Raw genomic sequence first — 20,431 nt, forward strand, 5'->3', positions numbered from 1 at the left:
CTGGAGTCCTGAATTCCAGTGAAGCCCCTGGAGCCTGAAAATTCCTTCTGAAGGGGATGGATCCAATGCCAGGCTGGGAGAGCCGGGAATGTTCCCCTGGATCAGGGAAGGATCCAGGGAATCCTTGGAGCCGCTTCCCGATCCCCAAGGGGCTCCAGGGGAGCTGGAATTTGGGGAAGGGCTGGAGGGGCAGGAGCCAGGGAATGGAATTCCCAGTGGGAAAGGGGAGCTTGGGATTTTGGGATCTGGGGCAGGAATTCCCGGCTGGGCTGGAATTCCCAGAGAATCCCTGGGAGTGTCCAAGGAAAGGTGGGATCACCCTGGGCTGGCGGGAGGTGTCGGGGTGGGATTTGAGCTCCTCCCCACCCCAAACCTTTCCCTTTCCACCATTCCTCTCCCTGGGAATGCCGGCGGCTCCCAAAATTCCCGGAGAACGCTCAAAAATCCCCTAAAATACCCCAAAATCCCACTAAAATCCCCCAAATCCTTGGGATGCTCCGGGTACCGGGAGGGAGGGGAGGGGCGGGGCAAATTCGCGGTGTCGGGCGCTGATTGGTCAGAAATGACATCATCGCTGAGAGGGGGCCAATGGGAAACCGCCGTTTTTGGAGGCCCCGCCCCAAATCCTGGGAGGGGTCCCGGGGGATCCCGGGAATGGGGCGGGAATGGGGGAAAAAATGGGAAAAATGGGAAAAATATGGCGGAAATTAATGCAAATAAGTGGGAAATAAATTATAAAATAAATGGAAAAAAATTCGGAGAAAATTTAAAATAAATGGAAAAATAAATATGGAATAAAGTTAAAATAAATGGAAAAATAAATGGAAAAAAAAAGGAAAAATAAATATGGAATAAATTTAAAATAAATGGAAAACTAAATATAAAATAAATTAAAATAAATGCAAAAAAAAAAAATTTTAAATACATCGAAAAATGAATATAAAATAAATTTTAAATAAATGCAAAAGTAAATATAGAATAAATTTAAAATCAATGCAAAAATGAATATAAAATAAATATAAAATAAATGCAAATATATATATAAAAAACGCAAAAATAAATATGGAATACATCTAAAATAAATGCAAAAATTAATATAAAATAAATTTAAAATAAATGCAAAAATATATATAAAAATTAAAATAAATGGAAAAAAGAAATATAAAATAAATTTAAATTAATGGAAATATAAATATGGAATAAATTGAAAATAAATGGAAAAATGAATATAAAATAGATTTTAAATTAGTGCAATAATATATATATTATATAAGAATATAAAATAAAAATTAAATAAAATATATAAAATTATAAACATTTATATATATAAAGAAAATAAAAGTAGAAATAAAAATGATAAAAAAATAAAAATCGAAATATAAAAATAAAAAATAAAAATAAAAGTAGAAATAAAAATGAAAATTAAAATAAAAATAAAAATAAAAATAAAAAAATAAAAATAAAATAAAAATAAAAATAAAAATAAAAATAAAAATAAAAATAAAAATAAAAATAAAAATAAAAATAAAAATAAAAATCCATGAGACCCTTCCAAGCGAGAATCCGCTTTTTCCCGGGGACAATTCCAGCTTTTGGGATGGGGAAGCTGTAGGGGAACCCCTCGACCCCCTCCAATGTTTCCCCCACGTTTATCCTCCAAAATTCCCAGAAAAAAAAAGGGAAAATTCCCGGCGTCACATTCCTGAACCCATCCCAGCCGTGCCTGGATCGGGGCTGGGATGTTCGGAATTCTTGGAAGTGACGGGATTGTGGGGTGATGGGAAATGGTGGGATACGGGACAGGGAATGGGATTGGGATTGGGATTGGGATTGGGATTGGGATTGGGAATGGGAATGGGATTGGGATGGGGATGGGATTGGGATGGGATTGGGATGGGATTGGGAATGGGACTGGGATTGTGGATTGGGGTTGGTATTGGGATTGGGATTGGGATTGGGATTGGGATCAGGATAGGGATTGGGGTTGAGATTGGGATTGGGATGGGGATTGGGATTGGGGTTGGGATTTGGGTTGGAATGGGATTGGGGTTGGGATTGGGATAGGGGTTTGGATTGGGATGGAGATGGAATTGGGATTGGGACTGGGACTGGGACTGGGAATGGGAATGGGAATGGGATTGGGGATTGGGGTTGTAATTGGGATTGGGTTTGGAATTGGGATTGGGTTTGTGATGGAGATGGAATTGTGATTGGAATTTGGACTGGGATTGGGATTGGGATTGGGATTTGGAATTGGGATTGGTAATGGGATGGGAATTGGGATTGGGATGGGAATGGGGATGGGGATGGGGATGGGGATGGGGATGGGACTGGGATTCGGATTGGGATTGGGGTTGGGATTGGGGTTGGGATTGGGACTGGGATTTGGATTTGGATTGGGATGGGGATAGGATTAGGAATGGTATTTGGATTGGGATTGGGATGGGGATAGGATTAGGACTGGGATTTGGATTGGGATTTGGATTGGGATTTGGATTGGGGTTGGGATGGGGATTGGGATTGGGGTTGGAATTTGGATTTGGATTGGGATTGGGATTGGGATTGGGGTGGGGATGCGGATTGGGATTGGGATGGGGTTTGGGATGGAGATTGGGAACGGGATTTGGATTGGGATTGGTCCTGGATTTGGGCTGGGATTGAGGATTGGGATTAGGATTAGGAATAGTATTGGGATTGGGATTGGGATTGGGTGGGGATGGGGGTGGGGAATGGGATTTGGATTTGGATTTGGATTTGGATTTGGATTTGGATTTGGATTTGGATTTGGATTGGGATTTGGATTGGGATTTGGATCGGGATTGGGATGGGATTAGAACTGGGATTAGCGTTGGGACTGGGATTGGTCTGGGATGGAATGGGATTGGGATTGGGATTGGGATTAGAGTTGGGATTGGATTGGATAATGGGATAATGGGATAATGGGATAATGGGATAATGGGATAATGGGATAATGGGATATTGGGATATTGGGATAATGGGATATTGGGATATTGGGATAATGGGATATTGGGATAATGGGACAATGGGACAATGGGATAATGCGACAGTGGGATAATGGGATAATGGGATAATGGGACGAGGTGGGATGATGGGATGGAGGGAGGCCATATGGGATGCAGGGATTTGGGATTCTGCAAATCCCTTTTTTCCTCGGGATACGCCGTGGGAGGATCCTGGGGTCGACTCCAGCTCCAGCGTCTCCCTTTTGTTTTCCCTCCTCCGGCTCTTCCCAAGAAAACCATGGAAACCTCCCACTCCCGTCGGAATCCAGGCAGGAAAAAGGCAGGAAAAAGGCAGGAAAAAAGCAGGAAAAAAGCAGGAAAAAAGCAGGAAAAAGGCAGGAAAAAGGCAGGAAAAGGGCGGGAATGGCGCTTCCCTTTCCCCATGGAATCACCCAAAATCCCAAGGATTTACCTGGATTTGGGAAAAAAACCATTCGGGTGGGATTAACTCTGGGTAAAAACTCCAAAATTCCTCCATTTCCCAACACCAACGACGCATCTTCACCAGATTCCCAGAGCTGGGAATTCCAGGAAAAAAGCCCTCGGAGGGATAAAGAGTGAGGAAAAGGGTGGAGGAGGTGGGATACTCCCAGGGATGTTCCCACTGATGGTTTTCCATGTGGAGACACCCCTTGTCCAGACAAATCCTGCGGGATTTTCCCATTCCAAGAGCCGGGATAAGGATCGCCGTTCACAGCAGGGATTCCTGGATCCCGGAAAACAGCGGGAAAAACCCCTAAACGGGTTAATTCCTTGTTTTTCAGGGAAATCCCTTCTTCCCAAAGCATTCCCAGCTTGGATCCGTGACCGAGAGGGGCGGGAAAATCTGGGATTCGGGAACAGAACCACAACAGGGGAGACACACCGATAATATAATCCCTAATATTTATTAATATTTATTTATGAATATTTATTAACGATAAAAACCTGAGACATCACAAATAACGCTTTTTATCCCTGCGTATGTTTCTTTTCTTTTTTCCATGATTTTTTTGTTCCCTGGGAGAGCCTCACCAGGAGGCGCCTTAGGTTGGGACATCCTCGAGGACACGGACCCGGAGAGGACAAATCCGGAGCGTCTTGGCCTCGGCGCTGCCCTGGGAATTCCCCACGTAGAAATAGGGGAAGACGGCGCCGCCGAACTTCTCGTGGAAGGTGTAGATGTGCCTCTGGAGGTCGGCGTCGTAGAAGGACAATTCCCCCTCGGTGCAATCCAGCTCCACGCGGATCCGCCGGACGTTCCCCTGCGCCGCCTCCGAGCGCAAAGCGTTGGACGCCCGGCACTCGTCCTTGCTGTGCAGGTGGTAGATGTACCAGAAACCGGTGCGGGAATCGTGGTGGAAACTCCAGTGGGAGTTCTTGTAGGGCCTGGAGACGCCCACCCTCCAGCTGGTCAGGCCGCCCAAATCCACCTCCCAGGTGTGGAAGCCTTCGGAGAAGCCGCGGGATCCCAGGATGCAGGGGGCGGAGGTGAAGCGCTCCGGGTTCTCCACGGAGGTTCTGTAGTTGCAGATGGAGACGCTGGAGAGGTCCTCGGACACGGAGAGCCAGCCGGCGGCGGAGTTGGGATCCAGGCAGAAGGGGACTGGTCGGGAAGGGGAATGTTTTACGGGAAGGTGGCAGCTCGGTAGGGATGTGTCTGTCCCTCCGTGGAGCCCTCCATGGATCCACACATGGATCCATCCCTCCATCCATCCTTAGATCCTACCATGGATCCGTCCATCCCTCCACCCATGGATCCCTCCCTCCATCCATCCTTGGGTTCATTCATGGATCCATCCATCCCTCCACCCATGGATCCCTCCCTCCATCCATCCTTGGGTTCATTCATGGACCCGTCCATCCTTCCACCCATGGATCCATCCCTCCATTCATCCATGGATTCTTTTATGGATTCATCTATCCATCCATGGATCCAGGCCTCCATGGATCCACACATGGATCCATCCCTCCATTCATCCATGGATTCATTCATGGATCTGTCCATCCCTCCATGGATCCACACATGGATCCATCCCTCCATCCATCCTTGGATCCTACCATGGATCCGTCCATCCCTCCACCCATGGATCCATCGCTCCATTCATCCTTGGATTCATTCATGGATCCATCCATCCCTCCACACATGGATCCATCCCTCCATTCATCCATGGATTCTTTTATGGATTCATCTATCCACCCATGGATCCATCCCTCCATCCATCCTTGGATTCATTCATGGATCTGTCCATCCCTCCATCCATGGATCCATCCCTCCATCCTTCCATGGATCCTTCCATGGATCCATCCATCCCTCTGTGGAACCCTCCATGGATCCATCCATGGATCCACCCCTCCATTCATCCTTGGATCCTTCCATGGATCTGTCCATCCCTCCGTGGATCCCTCCATGGATCCATCCCTCCATTCATCCATGGACACTTCCATGGATGGATTCACCTATCCACCCATGGATCCAGCCCTCCATCCTTCCATGGATCCTTCCATGGATCCATCCATCCCTCTGTGGAACCCTCCATGGATCCACCCATGGATCCATCCCTCCATCCTTCCATGGATTAATTCATGGATCTGTCCATCCCTCCACACATGGATCCATCCCTCCATCCATCCATGGATTCTTTTATGGATTTATCTATCCATCCATGGATCCAGGCCTCCATGGATCCATACCTCCATCCATCCTTGGGTTCATTCATGGATCTGTCCATCCCTCCACACATGGATCCCTCCATGGATCCGTCCATCCCTCTGTGGAACCCTCCATGGATCCATCCATGGATCCATCCCTCCATTCATCCTTGGATCCTTCCATGGATTCATCCATCCCTCTGTGGATCCCTCCATGGATCCATCCCTCCATTCATCCTTGGGTTCATTCATGGATCTGTCCACCCCTCCATGGACACCTCCATGGATCCATCCCTCCATTCATCCATGGACACTTCCATGGATGGATTCACCTATCCATCCATGGATCCAGCCCTCCAGCCCTCCATGGATTCATCCACCCATGGATCCATCCCTCTATCCATCCATGGATTCTTTTATGGATTCATCTATCCATCTATGGATCCAGGCCTCCATGGATCCCTCCACCCATGGATCCACCCATGGATCCATCGCTCCATCCATCCTTGGATTCATTTATGGATCTATCCATCCCTCCACCCATGGATCCATCTGTCCATCAGTCCATGGATCCATCCCTCCAGCCCTTGATGGATCCTTCCATGGGTTCATCCATCTATCCATGGATCCATCCCTCCATCAATCCACACATCCTTCCATGGATCTGTCCATCTGTCCCTCCATCCATGGCTCCAGCCCTCCAGGGATCCTTCCATGGATCCTTCCATGGATCCATCCATCCATGGATCCATCCATCCATCCATCCATGGATCCATCCTTCCATCCATGGATCCATCCCTCCATCCATCCTTGGATCCTTCCATGGATCCATCCATGTGCCCCTCCATCCATGGGTCCAAAAAGCTCCTGCCTTGACTTCTCCAATCCCCAATCCCATCTCCACCTTTCCCATCTTTCCGGACCCATAACCACAATTTTTAGGGAAGAATCCATCTCCACCTTTCCCGTATTTCCAGACCCAAACCCACCATTTTTAGGGAAGAATCCATCTCCACCTTTCCCATCTTTCCAGACCCAAACCCACCATTTTTTGAGAAGAATCCATCTCCACCTTTCCCATTTTTCCAGACCCAAACCCACCAATTTTCGTGAAGAATCCATCTCCACCTTTCCCATCTTTCCAGACCCAAACCCACCATTTTTCGGGAAGAATCCATCTCCACCTTTCCCATCTTTTCAGACCCACAACCACCATTTTTAGGGAAGAATCCATCTCCACCTTTCCCGTATTTCCAGACCCAAACCCACCATTTTTAGGGAAGAATCCATCTCCACCTTTCCCATCTTTTCAGACCCAAACCCACCATTTTTAGGGAAGAATCCATCTCCACCTTTCCCGTATTTCCAGACCCACAACCACCATTTTTAGGGAAGAATCCATCTCCACCTTTCCCGTATTTCCAGACCCACAACCACCATTTTTGGGGAAGAATCCATCTCCACCTTTCCCATCTTTCCAGACCCACAACCACCATTTTTAGGGAAGAATCCATCTCTACTTTTCCCATCTTTCCAGACCCACAACCACCATTTTTAGGGAAGAATCCATCTCCACCTTTCCCGTATTTCCAGACCCACAACCACCATTTTTAGGGAAGAATCCATCTCCACCTTTCCCATTTTTCCAGACCCCACAACCACCATTTCTCGGGAAGGATCCATCTCCACCTTTCCCATCTTTTCAGACCCCACAACCACCATTTTTAGGGAAGAATCCATCTCCACCTTTCCCATCTTTCCAGACCCAAACCCACCATTTTTAGGGAAGAATCCATCTCCACATTTCCCATCTTTCCAGATCCCAAACCCACCATTTTTAGGGAAGAACCCATCTCCACCTTTCCCATCTTTCCAGACCCCAAACCCACCATTTTTGGGGAAGAATCCATCTCTACTTTTCCCATCTTTCCAGACGCCAAAACCAGAATTTTTAGGGAAGAATCCATCTCCACCTTTCCCATCTTTCCGGACCCATAACCACCATTTTTAGAGAAGAATCCATCTCCACCTTTCCCACCTTTCCAGACCCAAACCCACCATTTTTAGGGAAGAATCCATCTCCACCTTTCCCACCTTTCCAGACCCAAACCCACCATTTTTAGGGAAGAATCCATCTCCACCTTTCCCATCTTTCCAGACCCCACAACCACAATCTTAGGGAAGAATCCATCTCCACATTTCCCATCTTTTCAGACCCAAACCCACCATTTTTAGGGAAGAATCCATCACCACCTTTCCCATTTTTCCAGACCCCACAACCACCATTTCTCGGGAAGGATCCATCTCCACCTTTCCCATCTTTTCAGACCCAAACCCACCATTTTTAGGGAAGAATCCATCTCCACCTTTCCCATCTTTTCAGACCCCACAACCACAATTTTTAGGGAAGAATCCATCTCCACCTTTCCCATCTTTCCAGACCCAAACTCACAATTTTTAGAGAAGACTCCATCTCCACCTTTCCCATCTTTTCAGCCCCAAACCCACTATTTTTTGGGAAGAATCCATCTCCACCTTTCCCATCTTTCCAGACCCAAACCCACCATTTTTAGGGAAGAATCCATCTCCACCTTTCCCATCTTTCCAGACCCACAACCACCATTTTTCGGGAAGAACCCATCTCTACTTTTCCCATCTTTCCAGATCCCAAACCCACAATTTTTAGGGAAGAATCCATCTCCACCTTTCCCATCTTTCCAGACCCAAACCCACCATTTTTTGAGAAGAATCCATCTCCACCTTTCCCATCTTTTCAGACCCAAAGCCACCATTTTTGGGGAAGAATCCATCTCCACCTTTCCCATATTTCCAGACCTAAACCCACCATTTTTCGGGAAGAATCCTTCTCCACCTTTCCCACCTTTCCAGACCCAAACCCACCATTTTTAGGGGAGAATCCATCTCCACCTTTCCCATCTTTTCAGACCCAAACCCACCATTTTTAGGGAAGAATCCATCTCCACCTTTCCCATCTTTCCAGACCCCACAACCACCATTTTTAGGGAAGAATCCATCTCCACCTTTCCCATCTTTCCAGACCCCACAACCACCATTTTTAGGGAAGAATCCATCTCTACTTTTCCGATCTTTCCACACCCCAAAACCACCATTTTTAGGGAAGAATCCATCACCACCTTTCCCATCTTTCCAGACCCCACAACCACAATTTTTCGTGAAGAATCCATCACCACATTTCCCATTTCCACCCCGCTCCCGACATTCCCGGCTCCTCACCGGCGGTGATGGTGTCCAGCATCTTCTTCCACACGTTGTACTGGAGCGATCCCAGATACTTGGCCACGTCCAGGAGCATTCCCAAGGGAACGGCTTCCGGCTCCTCAGCCGTGCAGGCGATCCTGGGGCAGGGATTGACCATGGAGAAAGGATCGGGATGATGCTCCCAACATCCCGTGGTTCAGCATCTCCCAAGCTTGTTCTCCCTCGATTCCCACAAAATCTGGGATTTAATGCTTCCCACAAATCCCGAAATTCCGCTTTGTGTCCCTTCCATCCTGCCCGGAGCACCCAGATGACATCCTGGATTCAGAGGGCACACTGGAATTTTCTTGGAGCAGGGACAACAGCAAACCCCATCCATCCTGCAGGAAGCCATTCCCAAATTCCCACGGATCTGACGGAACCAGGACCTACCTCCGCTTGCGGTTCTTGTGGGTCTGGAAAAGAAAAGAGGAAGACGCCGGGAATGAGATCCCAGCTACCACCGGAATTCCGGGCCGGGAGCGGGATCCTGGTGGGAATTACCATCAGGAACGTGACGTCGTCCTGCTTGAGATCCGCCTGGAGATGCGCGGCCTCGTTGAGCAGGGCCTGGCTGGCCTCGGCCAGCTGCCCCATTTTTCCATGGATCAGATCCTGCTTCTGCCCCGTCTCCTCCCGGATCTGCGCCAGCAACGCCTGCTCCTCGTCCCACAGGAACTTGTGCAGCTTCTCGAATTCCCACTTCACCTGCCGCTCCAGGCGCTCCGATTCCACCTGGGAATGCCGGCACCTTGCTCCAGGTGGGAATGCTGGCAGCGCCCAAATTCCCCGGAGACCCCGGCCAGGCGGCTCCAGGGCTTCGGGATCCAATGGGATCACGCTGCTCTTCCCACATTCCCTTCCCCGCTTCCCAAATTCCAATTGATCTTCTTTCCCGGGATGAGATCAGCACTCCACCCCCGGCTGCATGTGTAGGATTGGGATCGGGATCAATCCCACCTCTGGAGCGCCCAAATTCCATGGATTCCCCCTTCCCAGAGCTCAGGAATTCCCTGGGATCACTGGGATCATGATGGCCTTCCCAAATTCCCATCCCCGCTTCCGAAATCCCCACCGCTCTCCTTTTCTGGGATAGGATCAGGGCTTCACTCCAGCTGCATGTGCAGGATTGGGATCGGGATCAATCCCACATCCGGAGCACCCAAATTCCCTGGATTCCCTTTTCCCAGAGACCAGGAATTCAATGGGATCACGCTGTCCTTCCCAAATTCCCATCCCCACTTCCCAAATCCCCACCGTTCTCCTTTTCCGGGATTGGATCAGGGCTTCACTCCAGCTGCATGTGCAGGATTGGGATCGGGATCAACCCCACCTCTGGAGCGCCCAAATTCCCTGGATTCCCCCTTCCCAGAGCTCAGGAATTCCCTGGGATCACACTGCTCTTCCCAAATTCCCATCCCCACTTCCCAAATCCCCACCGCTCTGCTTTCCCAGATGGGATCAGGGTTTCACTCCAGCTGCATGTGCAGGATTGGGATCGGGATCAATCCCACCTCTGGAGCGCCCAAATTCCCTGGATTCCCCTTTCCCAGAGACCAGGGTTTCCCTGGGATCACTGGGATCATGATGGCCTTCCCAGATTCCCATCCCCACTTCCCAAATCCCCACCGTTCTCCTTTTCCAGGATTGGATCAGGGCTTCACTCCAGCTGCGTGTGTAGGATTGGGATCGGGATCAACCCCACCTCTGGAGCACCCAAATTCCCTGGATTCCCCCTTCCCAGTGCTCAGGAATTCCCTGGGATCACTGGGATCATGCTGGCCTTCCCAAATTCCCATCCCCACTTCCCAAATCTCCATCGCTGTCCTGGATGGGATCAGGGCTTTGCTCCAGCTGCATTCCCAACCACGATCAGGATCAATCCCACCTCTGGAGCCCCCAAATTCCCTGGATTCCCCCTTCCCAGAGCTCAGGAATTCCCTGGGATCCTGGGATCACGCTGGCCTTCCCAAAGTCCCATCCCCACTTCCCAAATCCCCACCGCTCTCCTTTTCTGGGATTGGATCAGGGCTTCACTCCAGCTGCATGTGCAGGATTGGGATCGGGATCAATCCCACCTCTGGAGCACCCAAATTCCCTGGATTCCCCTTTCCCAGAGACCAGGATTTCCCTGGGATCATGATGGCCTTCCCAGATTCCCATCCCCGCTTCCCAAATCCCCACCGCTGTCCTGGATGGGATCAGGGCTTTGTTCCAGCTGCATTCCCAACCACGATCAGGATCAATCCCACCTCTGGAGCCCCCAAATTCCCTGGATTCCCCCTTCCCAGAGCTCAGGAATTCCCTGGGATCCTGGGATCACGCTGGCCTTCCCAAATTCCCATCCCCGCTTCCCAAATCCCCACCGCTCTCCTTTTCTGGGATCAGATCAGGGCTTCACTCCAGCTGCATGTGCAGGATTGGGATTGGGATCAATCCCACCTCTGGAGTGCCCAAATTCCCTGGATTCCCTTTTCCCAATGCTCAGGAATTCAATGGGATCACACTGCCCTTCCCAAATTCCCATCCCCACTTCCCAAATCCCCACTGCTGTCCTGGATGGGATCAGGGCTTCGCTCCAGCTGCATTCCCAATCATAATCAGGATCAATCCCACCTCTGGAGCACCCAAATTCCCTGGATTCCCCTTTCCCAATGCTCAGGAATTCCCTGGGATCATGCTGGCCTTCCCAAATTCCCATCCCCACTTCCCAAATCCCCACCGCTCTCCTTTTCTGGGATCAGATCAGGGCTTCACTCCAGCTGCATGTGCAGGATTGGGATTGGGATCAATCCCACCTCTGGAGTGCCCAAATTCCCTGGATTCCCCCTTCCCAGAGCTCAGGAATTCCCTGGGATCACGCTGGCCTTCCCAAATTCCCATCCCCGCTTCCCAAATCCCCACTGCTGTCCTGGATGGGATCAGGGCTTTGCTCCAGCTGCACTCCCAATCATGATCAGGATCAATCCCACCTCTGGAGCGCCCAAATTCCCTGGATTCCCCCTTCCCAGAGCTCAGGAATTCCCTGGGATCACTGGGATCATGATGGCCTTCCCAAATTCCCATCCCCACTTCCCAAATTCCAATTGATCTTCTTTCCTGGGATGAGATCAGCACTCCACCCCCGGCTGCATGTGTAGGATTGGGATTAGGATCAATCCCACCTCTGGAGCCCCCAAATTCCCTGGATTCCCCCTTCCCAGAGCTCAGGAATTTAACGGGATTACGCTGCCCTTCCCAAATTCCCATCCCTGCTTCCCAAATCCCCACCGTTCTCCTTTTCTGGGATCGGATCAGGGCTTCACTCCAGCTGCATCTGCAGGATTGGGATCGGGATCAATCCCACCTCTGGAGCGCCCAAATTCCCTGGATTCCCTTTTCCCAATGCTCAGGAATTCCCTGGGATCACGCTGCCCTTTCCAGATTCCCATCCCCACTTCCCAAATCCCCACTGCTGTCCTGGATGGGATCAGGGCTTTGCTCCAGCTGCATTCCCAATCATGATCAGGATCAATCCCACCTCTGGAGCGCCCAAATTCCCTGGATTCCCCATTCCCAGTGCTCAGGAATTCCCTGGGATCACGCTGCCCTTCCCAAATTCCCATCCCCACTTCCCAAATCCCCACCGCTCTCCTTTTCTGGGATCGGATCAGGGCTTCACTCCAGCTGCGTGTGCAGGATTGGGATCGGGATCAATCCCACCTCTGGAGCCCCCAAATTCAGGATCAGGATCAGGATCGGGATCGGGAACGGGATCAGGATCGGGATTGGGATCGATCCCCGCTCCGGGGGGAAACACGCACCTCGTTGTGCCGGGAGATGGATTCGTAGGATCTGCGCACGGTCCCGAAATCCTTGGCCTTATCCCGCAGGGAAGACTCCATGTTCGCCAGCTTGGCCTGCGGGGAGGAGACACCCTCAGGACTCCCCCATTCTGGGGATTTTCCGGGATTTTTCCAGCAAAAACATTCCCGGAGCCGGATCCTTACTCCATCCAACCCTTCCCCTCGGGCAGCCGGGAGGAAGAGGAGCTTTGCTCCACAGGGAATCCTCGTCCCTGTTTTTTAGGGATATCCCAAAAAATATCTGTCTGTCCTGGTGCTGTGAGCAGCCCCATTCCCATTCCCACAATTCCAAGAATTCCCTGGATATTTGAAGATGTCGGGCTTGGAATTAAGCTTCCATCCCAGAATTCCACCCTGCAGATCCCACAGCTTTGTGGCACTTCCCACAATTCCAGGAAATCTCTGGATCGTCAGAGTTGGAATGGGATGGGATTGAAGCTTCCATCCCGGAATTCCACCCCACAGATCCCATGGTATTGTGGCACTTCCCACAATTCCAAGAATTCCCTGGATATTGGAAGGTGTTAGGATTGGAATGGGATGGGATTGAAGCTTCCATCCCGGAATTTGAAAATTCTGTGGCACAGGTCCCACAGTTTTGAGGCACTTCCCACAATTCCAGGAATTCCCTGGATGGTGGAAGGTGTCAAGGTTGGAATGGGATGGGATTTAAGCTTCCATCCTGGAATTCCATGCTGCAGATCCCGCGGTTTTGAGGCACTTCCCACAATTCCAAGAATTCCCTGGATGGTGAGGACACCTGGATGAGCTCCCATTCCCATTCCCATTCCCATTCCCATTCCCATTCCCATTCCCATTCCCATTCCCATTCCCAGGAACACCAGCCAAGCTTTTCCCGGCACATTTGAAATCCAGCGGGATGAGTCACGGTGGTGCCGGCGGTTTTCCGGCGTGTCCTGGCGGCATTCCCGGTCCTGGCTCCGTCCCACCACCTCCTCCTCCCCCTCAGGCAACCACAGCCCATCCCTCCTTTCTCCTGGAATTGTGCAATTCCCAAATCCCACCCCGCTCCCAAAGTCTGGAATAACCAGCGTGGCCGGATCCGAGCTGGGGTCAGGGAATCGGAAAACCACCGGGATTATTATCCGGGATTCCGACGGATAATTAAAAGCAGGGAAGCGTGGCTGCCTCATCCCAAATTCTGGCAAATATGGGACACCTCCAGCTTTTAGGAATGTGTCTCCCTGGCATCCGTTCATCCATCCATGGGTCTGTGGATCCATCCGTCCATGGATCCATCCCTCCATCCATGGTTCCACCTACCCATGAATCCAGCCTTCTGCATCCATCCATCCATCCATGCATGGATCCATGCCTCCATCCATGCCTGGATCCATGGATCCATCTATGGATCCATCCATCCATGGATCCATCCTTCCACTTCCATCCATCCATCCATGGATCCATGGATCTATCTATGGATCCATCCATCCATCCATCCATGGATCCATCCTTCCACATCCATCCATCCATCCATGCCTGGATCCATGGATCCATCTATTGATCCATCCATCCACCATCCATCCATCCATCTATGGATCCATGCCTCCATCCATGCATGGATCCATGGATCCATCTATGGATCCATCCATCCATCCATCATTGGATCCATCAATCCCTACATGGATCCATCCATCAATGAATCCATCTTTCCACATCCATCCAAACATGGATCTATCCATGGATCCATCCATCCATCCATCCATGGATCCATCCCTCCATCCATGGTTCCATCTATCCATGAATCCAGCCTTCCACATCCATCCATCCATCCATGGATCCATGGATTCATCAATTCATCCCTCCATCCATCCATCCATCATTGGATCCATCAATCCCTACATGGATCCATCCATCCATCCATCATCCATCCATCATCCATCCATCCATCCATCATCCATCCATCATCCATCCATCATCCATCCATCATCCATCATCCATCCATCATCCATCCATCCATCATCCATCCATCATCCATCCATCATCCATCCATCCATCCATCCATCATCCATCATCCATCCATCCATCCATCATCCATCCATCCATCCATCCATCATCCATCCATCCATCCATCCATCCATCATCCATCCATCCATCCATCCATCCATCATCCATCCATCATCCATCCATCATCCATCATCCATCCATCATCCATCCATCCATCCATCATCCATCCATCCATCATCCCATCTCACCCTAAAATCCGCCGCCGCCTCCTGCACCGTTTTCATCTTGTGTCCCTCGTGCTGCTTGGAGCTCTGGCAGGCGAAGCAGGCCAGCTCCTTCTCCTCCATGCAGAAGAACTTGTGCTCCTCTCCGTGCAGCGGGCACCGCGCCGCGCCGCCGCTCTGCCGCCGCCCTTCCTCCTTCAGGATCAGCTCCACCAGGTTCTTGAGCGTGTGGTTGACGCGCAGGTCCTCCAGCGAGGAGCTCTCCTTGCAGAGCGGGCAGGCGCGCCGCTGCTGCTCCCAGGAGCGGCTGATGCAGCCCCTGCAGAAGTTGTGGCCGCAGGGCAGCGTCACGGCCTCGCGGAAGGGCTCGTAGCAGATGGGGCACAGCAGCTCCTCCTTGAAGCCCGGGCGGACGGACGGAGCGGCCGCGGAGCTGCCGGGGCAGGGCTCGGCCTCCCTCTCCATCTCGCTGCGGGGAGTGGTTTTCAGAATGAGATTTTTGCCCTTGGAAATGTGATTTTTGCCCTTGGCAATGCCATTTTTGCCCTTGGGAATGACATTTTTGCCCTTGGCAATGTGATTTTGTCCTGAGGAATGCAATTTTTCCCCTTGGGAATGCAATTTCTCCCTTGGTGATGCGATTTTTTTCCATTGGGAATGCAATTGTTCCTCTGGCAATGCAATTTTTGCCCTTGGCAATGTGATTTTTCCCTTGGCAATGCAATTTTTCCCCTTGGGAATGCGATTTTCCCCTTGGCATTGCAATTTTTCCCCTGGAAATGCCAGTTTTGCCCATGGCAATGCAATTTTTCCCTTGGCAATGTGATTTTCTCCTTGGGAATGCGATTTTTTCCCCTGGCAATGCCATTTTTGCCCTTGGCAATGCCATTTTTTCCCTTGGCAATGTGATTTTTCCCCTGGGAAAACGATTTTTCCCCTGGCAATGCGTTTTTTGCCCATTGGCAATGCAATTTTTCCCCTTGACAATGCCATTTTTGCCCTTGGGAAGGTGTTTTTCCCCTTGGGAATGCGATTTTTCCCTTGGCAATGCGATTTTGCCCTGAGGAATGCAATTTTTGCCCCTAGAAATATGATTTTTCCCTTGGCAATGTGATTTTTGCCCTTGGCAATGTAATTTTTGCCCATGGCAATGCCAGTTTTGCCCATGGCAATGCAATTTTTCCCTTGGCAATGTGTTTTTTTCCCTTGGGAATGTGATCGTTCCTTTGGGAATGCAATTCTTTCCTTGGGAATGTGATTTTTGCCCTTAATAATGCGATTTTTGCCCTTGGCAATGCGATTTTGCCCTGAGGAATGCAATTTTTGCCCTTGGCAATGTGATTTTTCCCTTGGCAATGCGATTTTTCCTTTGGCAATGCGATTTTCCCCTTGGGAATGTGATTTTGCCCTGAGGAATGCGATTTTTGCCCTTGGCAATGTGATTGTTCCTTTGGGAATGCGATTCTTCCCTTGGCAATGCCATTTTGCCCTTAGGAATGCAATTTCTCCCTTTGGAAAGCGATTTTTCCCACGGGAATAGGATTTTTCCCTTGGCAATGCGATTTTGCCCTTAGGAATGCGATTTTTGCCCTTGGCAATGCGATTTTTGCCATTAGCAATGTGATTTTCCCCCTGGGAATGCAATTTCTCCCTTGGCAATGCGATTTTTCCCCTTGGCAATGTGAATTTTACCCATGGGAATGCTATTTTTGCCCTTGGCAATGCCAGTTTTGCCCATGGCAATGCAATTTTTCCCTTGGCAATGTGATTTTTGCCCCTTGGGAAGGTAATTTTCCCCTTCGGAATGTAATTTTTCCCTTGGAAATGTGATTTTTTCCCTGGGAATGCCATTTTTGCCCTTGGGAATGTGGTTTTTCCCCGGGCAATGTGATTTTCCCCTTGGGAATGAGATTTTTGCCCTTGGAAATGCAATTTTTCCCATGGGAATGCGATTTTTGCCCTCAGCAATGCGATTTTTGCCCTTGGCAATGCAATTTCTCCCTTGGGAATGTGATTTTTGCCCTTAGCAATGCGATTTTGCCGTGAGGAATGTGATTTTTGCCCTTGGCAATGCAATTTTTGCTGTTAGCAATGTGATTTTGCCCTGAGGAATGCAATTTTTGCCCTTGCCAATGAGATTTTCCCCTTGGCAATGCAATTTTTCCCCTTGGCAATGCCATTTTTGCCCTTGGCAATGCAATTTTCCCCTCGGCAATGCTATTTTGCCCTGAGGAATGCGATTTTGCCCCTGGCAATGTGATTTTTCCCTTGGGAATGCGATTTTTGCCCCTTGGGAAGGTGATTTTCCCCTTCGGAATGTAATTTTTCCCCTGGGAACACGATTTTTCCCCTGGGAATGTGATTTTTCCCCTGGCAATGCCATTTTTGCCCTTAGGAATGCGATTTTTCCCATGGGAATAGGATTTTGACCTTGGCAATGAGATTTTTGCCCTTGGGAATGCAATTTCTCCCTTGGGAATGCGATTTTGCCCTTGGCAATGCGATTTTGCCCTTAGGAATGTGATTTTTGCCCTTGGCAATTTGATTTTTCCCTTGGCAATGCAATTTTCCCCTTGGCAATGCAATTTTCCCCTTGGCAATGTGATTTTTTCCGTTGGCAATGAGATTTCTCCCCTTGGCAATGCGATTTTTCCCCTGGGAATACGATTTTTGCCCTTGGGAATGTGATTTTTGCCCATGGCAATGCCATTTTTGGCCTTGGCAATGTGATTTTTTCCCTTGGGAATGCGACTTTTCCCTTGGCAATGTGATTTTGCCCTGAGGAATATGATTTTTGCCCTTGGCAATGCCATTTTTCCCTTGGAAATGCGATTTTTGCCCCTTGGGAATGCAATTGTTCCTTTGGGAATGCAATTTTTGCCTTGGAAATGCGATTTTTGCCCTTTGGCAATGTGATTTTTCCCCTTGGCAATGAGATTTTCCTTTGGGAATGCGATTTTCCCCCTGGCAATGCGTTTTTCTGCCCTTGGCAATGCCATTTTTTTCCCTTGGCAATGCCATTTTTCCCCTGGGAATGCGATTTTTCCCCTGGGAAAACGATTTTTGCCCTTTGGCAATGCGTTTTTTGCCCTTGGCAATGCGATTTTTCCCCTGGGAAAGCGATTTTTCCCGGCTGTACCGCCCCCGCCCCGACCGGACCAGCGGCTCCCGGTTTCTGATGCAAGCGCTCCGTTTCCTGCCGGTGACTCAGCCGCGTCCCGCCCCGGGGCCGCTGCCGGGGGACGGTTCGGGGGAGGGTTCGGGGGAGGGTTCGGCCCGCGGGCACCGGCGCCAAAAGCGCCCGGGACTGCCCCGGGCCCGCGGTTGGACCGAGAACCTCGCCCGGGGCAGTCCCGGTGCCGGTTCTGGGTCCCCGAGTCCCGATCCCATCTCCGGGGCAGTCCCGGTGCCGGTTCTGGGTCCCCGAGTCCCGATCCCACCTCCGGGGAAGCCCCGGTGCCCGGTTCCGGGTCCCCAGGTCCCGGTTTCGGTTCCCCAAACTCAGACCAGCCCCTGGATCTCCAGATCCCGGTCCCCACCTCCGGGGCAGCCCCGGTGCCGGTTCTGGGTCTCCAAGTCCCGATCCCCACCTCCGGGGTAGCCCCGGTGCCGGTTCTGGGTCCCCTGGTCCCGGTTTCGGTCCCCCAAACTCGGGGCAGCCCCGGTGCCCGGTTCTGGGTCCCCAGAGCCCGGTTTCGGTCCCCTAAACCCGGTCCGGGTCCCCAGAACCCGGTTTCGGTCCCCCAAACTCGGGGCAGCCCCGGTGCCCGGTTCCGTGTCCCCAGGTCCCAGTTTTGGTCCCCCAAACTCAGAGCAGTCCCAGTGCCCGGTCCTGGGTCCCCAAGTCCCGATCCCATCTCCGGGTCAGTCCCGGTGCCCGGTTGGGTCCCCAGAGCCCGGTTTCGGTCCCCCAAACTCGGGGCAGTCCCGGTGCCCGGTTCTGGGTCCCAAAGTCCCGATCCCATCTCCGGAGCAGTCCCGGTGCCGGTTCTGGGTCCCCAGAGCCCGGTTTCGGTCCCCCAAACTCGGTCCGGGTCCCCTGGTCCCGGTTTCGGTCCCCCAAACTCGGGGCGGCCCCGGTGCCCGGTTCTGGGTCCCCAGGTCCCGGTTTCGGTCCCCCAAACTCGGTCCAGGTCCCCAGGTCCCGGTTTCAGTCCCCCACCTCCGGGGCAGTCCCGGTGCCGGTTCTGGGTCCCCAAGTCCCGATCCCACCTCCGGGGCAGCCCCGGTGCCGGTTCTGGGTCCCCAGGTCCCGGTTTCGGTCCCCCAAACTCAGACCAGCCCCGGTGCCCGGTTCTGGATCCCCTCGTCCCGGTTTCGGTCCCCCAAACTCGGGGTAGCCCCAGTGCCGGTTCTGGGTCCCAAAGTCCCGATCCCATCTCCGGGGCAGTCCCGGTGCCCGGTTCTGGGTCCCCAGAGCCCGGTTTCGGTCCTCCAAACTCGGGGCGGTCCCGGTGCCCGGTTCTGGGTCCCCAAGTCCCGGTTTTGGTCCCCCAAACTCGGGGTAGCCCCGGAGCCCGGTTCCGCCCCACATGTCCCGGTCCCGGTCCCCACCTCTGCGACTACTCCGGTGACCAGATCCCCCCACTTTTCTCCCCCGGGACAGCCCCGGTGACCGGAACCGGACCCTGTGACCGGGACCTGCATTTGGACCCTCACCCCGCGGTTCTCCCCGGTGCCCGGACCACAGGGCAGCCCCGGTTCCCCAAATTCGGGCCCGGACCGGTGTCCCCCCAACCCGGGGCTGCGTCCGGACCGCTCCCGGTGCCCCACGCCCTATCCCCCATCCCGGGGCCACTCCGGTTCCCGATCCCCCAGTCCCGGTACCGGGTCCGGGTTCCCCACCCCGGGCCCAGCTCGGTCCCGCACCCCGGGGCCACTCCGGTTCCCGGTTCCCCACTCCCGGTACCGGATCCGGGTTTCCAGCCCCGGGCCCAGCTCGGTCCCTTATCCCGGGGCCACTCCGGTCCCCGATCCCCCAGTCCCGGTACCGGGTCCGGGTTCCCCACGCCCGGCCCAGCTCGGTCCCGCACCCCGGGGCCACTCCGGTTCCCGGTTCCCCATTCCCGGTACCGGGTCCGGGTTCCCCACGCCTGGCCCAGCTCCGTCCCGCACCCCGGGGCCATTCCGGTTCCCGATCCCCCATTCCCGGTACCGGGTCCGGGTTTCCAACTCCCGGCCCAGCTCGGTCCGGAACTCCGGGGCCACTCCGGTTCCCGATCCCCCAGTCCCGGTACCGGGTCCGGGTTCCCCACCCCGGGCCCAGCTCGGTCCCGCACCCCGGGGCCACTCCGGTCCCTGATCCCCCAGTCCCGGTACCGGGTCCCGGTTCCCCACCCCCTATCCCCCATCCCGGGGCCACTCCGGTCCCCGGTTCCCCCAGTCCCGGTACCGGGTCCGGGTTCCCCACCCCGGGCCCAACTCGGTCCCCTATCCCGGGGCCATTCCGGTCCCCGGTTCC

General features: G+C 52.3%; 1 protein-coding gene across 2 annotated transcripts in view; it reads right to left on the bottom strand.

The window, feature by feature from the left end:
• Positions 1-3,891: 3,891 nt before the first annotated feature.
• Positions 3,892-20,431, bottom strand: part of LOC105760434 (E3 ubiquitin-protein ligase TRIM35) — a 46,851-nt gene continuing 30,311 nt past the window's right edge. For both annotated transcript variants that reach the window (XM_072926225.1, XM_041714947.2), the window contains 6 exons: positions 14,995-15,439; positions 12,737-12,832; positions 9,438-9,668; positions 9,327-9,349; positions 8,910-9,031; positions 3,892-4,608 (listed from right to left, as the gene is read on the bottom strand). In XM_072926225.1, coding sequence (XP_072782326.1) covers positions 4,049-4,608; positions 8,910-9,031; positions 9,327-9,349; positions 9,438-9,668; positions 12,737-12,832; positions 14,995-15,439 — 1,477 coding nt within the window. In that variant the 3' untranslated portion in view covers positions 3,892-4,048. The remainder of the gene's footprint in view (positions 4,609-8,909; positions 9,032-9,326; positions 9,350-9,437; positions 9,669-12,736; positions 12,833-14,994; positions 15,440-20,431) is intronic.

Source organism: Taeniopygia guttata, chromosome 3 (genome assembly GCF_048771995.1).
Source record: "Taeniopygia guttata chromosome 3, bTaeGut7.mat, whole genome shotgun sequence".
Classification (NCBI taxonomy): domain Eukaryota; kingdom Metazoa; phylum Chordata; class Aves; order Passeriformes; family Estrildidae; genus Taeniopygia; species Taeniopygia guttata.